The sequence below is a fragment of the Geospiza fortis genome, unplaced genomic scaffold, assembly GCF_000277835.1.
Source record: "Geospiza fortis unplaced genomic scaffold, GeoFor_1.0 scaffold1, whole genome shotgun sequence".
NCBI lineage: Eukaryota > Metazoa > Chordata > Aves > Passeriformes > Thraupidae > Geospiza > Geospiza fortis.
Genome location: NW_005054320.1, coordinates 8,227,747 through 8,231,692, shown reverse-complemented (window position 1 = coordinate 8,231,692; position 3,946 = coordinate 8,227,747). Strand labels below are relative to the sequence as shown.

The 3,946-nt window shown below is 50.8% G+C and overlaps 1 protein-coding gene across 1 annotated transcript in view; it reads left to right on the top strand.

The window, feature by feature from the left end:
* Positions 1–67: 67 nt before the first annotated feature.
* Positions 68–3,946, top strand: part of PHB2 (prohibitin 2) — a 6,211-nt gene continuing 2,332 nt past the window's right edge. The window contains exons 1-5 of the mRNA XM_031056625.1: positions 68–144; positions 513–697; positions 2,812–2,941; positions 3,413–3,516; positions 3,925–3,944. Coding sequence (XP_030912485.1) covers positions 521–697; positions 2,812–2,941; positions 3,413–3,516; positions 3,925–3,944 — 431 coding nt within the window. The 5' untranslated portion in view covers positions 68–144; positions 513–520. The remainder of the gene's footprint in view (positions 145–512; positions 698–2,811; positions 2,942–3,412; positions 3,517–3,924; positions 3,945–3,946) is intronic.

Genomic DNA, 3,946 nt, shown 5'->3' with positions numbered 1-3,946 from the left:
GCCCCCCCGGCCCCCCCCCGGGCCCGGCGGGGCCCTCGCCCCTAACGCGCCTCCGCTCCCGCAGGATCCCCTGGTTCCAGTATCCCATCATCTACGACATCCGAGCGCGGCCGCGGAAAATCTCCTCCCCTACCGGTTCCAAAGGTGAGACCGAGGGGCCACGAGGGGGGAGGCACGGGACAGGAATTCCGCCATAGTGCTGGCGCTCCTCAGACAATTACAGATTGTTAAGGCCTTAGAATAGACCTTAAAAATCGTTTGGTCACAATCTCCTGCCGCGGATAGTGACACCTTGCACCAGACCAGGTTACTCAAAGCCCTATCCGACCTGGTCATGAGCACCTCCAGTGCTGGGCCATCCACAGCTTCCCTGCACAACCCGTGCCAGTGCCTCACCACCCTCACCACGCCCCTCTCCCCGTGGGTGCCGCCTGCTCCTTGTCCCATCCCGGCTGGGGGGCTGCAGGAGCTCTCGCTCTGCCCCGCGGCGCTGACCCGCCTGTGCCCCGCAGACCTGCAGATGGTGAACATTTCCCTGCGGGTGCTGACGCGGCCCAACGCGGCCGAGCTGCCCAGCATGTACCAGCGCCTGGGGCTGGACTACGAGGAGCGGGTGCTGCCCTCCATCGTCAACGAGGTGCTCAAGAGCGTGGTGGCCAAGTTCAACGCCTCGCAGCTCAGCACGCAGAGGGCCCAGGTGAGCCCGGCCCGGCAGGCTCGGGTCGGAGCTGCTGGGTGGGGGAGCCTCCTGGCAGGGGAGGGAAGGGTGCCTGTGCTCAGCTGGGGAGTGCATCCACGTGGGAAGCGTGTCCCACGTACAGCTTGATTCCAGTACGGGTACAAAGACTGTGTTGGCAGCTTCCCAGGGGGAAACTGGGTCTGTTGGTGCACAGAGTGCAAAATTGCACCAGAATGTAACACTAGGGGAGGGAGAGCTGGTTTGCTTCATTGTCCACAGGTGTGGCTGTAAAAACACAGATCTTGGAATGACTGTCAGAGCAAATTAGAGAGTTTTGAAAGATCTGAAAAGCAATGGGAATGAGCAGTTAACAAAGCACTAGCCTGACAGTGATGGGTGCTTCAGAAGGTCACAAATAACTTCAGTTCACGATCACAGAAGGGGTCAGCTTGGAAGGGACCACAGTGGGTCATCTGGTGCAGCCTCCCTGCTCAAGCAAGGTCATCCCAGAGCACATGGCACAGGAGTGCATCCAGATGGTCCTGGAATGTCTCTAGTGAGGGAGACTCCACAAGCTCCTTGGCTAGCCTGTTACAGTGTTCTGTCACCTGCACAGTGAAGAAGTTATTCTTCATACTCAGGTGGAGCTTCCTGTGTCCTGGTTTCTGCCCATTGCCTCTTGTTTTATTGTTTGACATCACTGAGAAGAGCCTGGCTCAGTTGTCTTGGCACCCTCCCTGGAGGCACCGATTAGAAAAGGCTTAGAGTGTCCTCTGGGGGAGTGTTGCAAAATATTAGAAACATTTAGCTTAAAAATGCCTGTTGTGAAAGTTTGTATTGTAATAGTTTGATTGCCAGGGATTCTGAGAGCTCTTGTCCCCTTTAGCAGCTGGTGCAGAGAGGGGGTGCTGGCCTTGTAAAAGGTTTTAGAGGAGGTCCTGCAGGACCAGGAGGGTGCTGAAGAGGAAGAGTTGTTAGATGAAGTACAAAGCATCTCTCAGCTACCAGAGACCACATCTCTCATCCATGTCAAAAGATCCAAAGAGTAAAACTGAGTGTCCTTAGGTTTTGTTGTAAGAAATGATCTGCATCCCCCTGGTGAGGGGCTTCAGCTTTTTGTGCTCATCCACATAGAGTGCACTGGAGGAATTTGTTGGTCTTCATGTAGAAAGAGAACACACGGAGAGGATGGGACAGCAAAGAATGTCTGTGAGGGTTTCAGCTGTGTTGGAACAAGGGCTGTTAAGCATCTGTGATCTCAGCTAAGAATCATTCTTTGATCTCTGGAATTTTGGAACAAACTGAATTGCATTTGTCTTCTTGTCACGTATCCATCCAGTGCTTGTTATGATAAAGTGATGTGGTATTGAAGGGATTGATAGGAAAAAAAAATCAGTGATTTCATGTAGTTGTGCACTCACAGTTTCCTCAGGAAAGGTTTCTGCCACTATTTAGAGTTCTGCTCAGAAACAGCTGCAGTAAAAGTAAAAGCAAATGCTCTGCTGGCCAAGCATGTGATGCTGTAGCAGTAGTTTCTGTTTAAGTCAATATTTGGTGCAGCACTTGTCAGGCTGCCTGAAAAAGGTGCTGGGAACTAAGGGTAGAATAAATCAAAGTATCTAACAGCAACACCCGCCCAAAGCAGCCAAAAAAAGTGGAGTAGCTACACTAGACAAGTAGCTACTGTAATTAAGAGATGTGATACAGGTTAAAAAAATTATGTGGTCATTTCTTTTTTGTGTTGGAGTACAGTTATGAAAGCACAGCCTGCAAACAGTGGCAAACCCAGGGTGGATAAAGAAATGCTTATTGCCAAACTGTGGGAACTATGGAGCTGGATGTGGCAGGATGTGAAAGCAAAAGATGCTTTCAAGGTTTTTTGCTTTCACAGTGTTACTTGCATAGAACAGTTTAGTAGTAACTATAAATGAGCTGTAACAGAGTCTTGGAAATGCTTTTTGTGGCTGTGGATGTGTTACTCAGAGAAGATGTTGGTGTCCATGGTTTGGAGCTGGGGTTGGGGAATGTCTCTCCCAGCACGGTGAAGAGCAGTTGTGCTTTGCTTTTGGAGTGCTCAGGAAGTGAGAGCACCCTGGCTTGGTACTACTCTTGTTGCTGTGTGTGTGTTTCAGGTGTCTCTGCTCATTAGGAGAGAGCTGACAGAGAGAGCCAAGGATTTCAGCCTCATCCTGGATGATGTGGCTATCACAGAGCTCAGTTTCAGCCGTGAATACACAGCTGCTGTGGAGGCTAAGCAAGTGGGTGAGTTCCACTCGTGCTTGAAAAGGGTGGATTGCCTTTGCCTTTTCACTGAGCTGTTAAACAGGGAGGTGGAATTTGGGCTAGTGTGTCACTGCTGTGTCACTGTATAAGTTCAGGCACAGGGTTACAAATCTCTAAGCCTCCTTTGTAACAGAGCTGAACAGGTTTATTTTGCAAGTGTTACCAGAAAGCCTTAGCCAATGGAATAGACCACAGGAGGGGCTGAGTTCCCAAAACTAAGGTTCCTCTTCAGACTGGGACTCTGTCACTCACTGTGGAGGGTACGTGTGGAGGGTCTGGGTGCTGTGGGTTTTACTCAAGAAAAGGTAAAGTGCTCTCAGGTATGTTTTGTACTTGGATGTGTTCTCAGAATGTTACTGGTTCTTTGGGGAGCAGAGCCCTGGTCTCAGCTCTCAGGTTCTGATGGAAGACACAATGTGGTTCCAATGCCTGTGTCCCTTCTCCCTGCAGCCCAGCAGGAGGCACAGCGTGCCCAGTTCCTGGTGGAGAAGGCCAAGCAGGAGCAGAAGCAGAAGATAGTTCAGGCCGAGGGGGAAGCGACAGCTGCCAAGATGATATCCTGCTTCGGGAGGTTTTGTGGGATGTGGCTTGTGAGCTTGGCAGTGCTGAGAATCTGTCACACTGGGCTCATGCTTAGGAGACTGGGATCTGTTGATAGCTTCAAGTAGGTCACTGTTCTTTTTTCCCCTCCTGCAGTCGCCTGGAGCAAGGTTTGTCTGAGGTTACAGGCCATGGGCCTGCGCTCCTTGTTGTAAAGTTTAGCTTTCATTGGCTGTGTGTGACTGTAATCCATAGTGTTCTTATCTGGGCAGGTGAAAATATGCCTACCCAAAGGCCCATGTTACTGGGATAGAGATTGCTTTTTACCCACTGAGATGTTCTTTAATATGGCTTAGGAAGAATTCCTTGAGGGTAAGGCGCTTCTGTTTGCGGGATTTTCCTTAGCTTTGGTTCCCTTGTACCTCGGGGAAGCTCTCAGCAGGA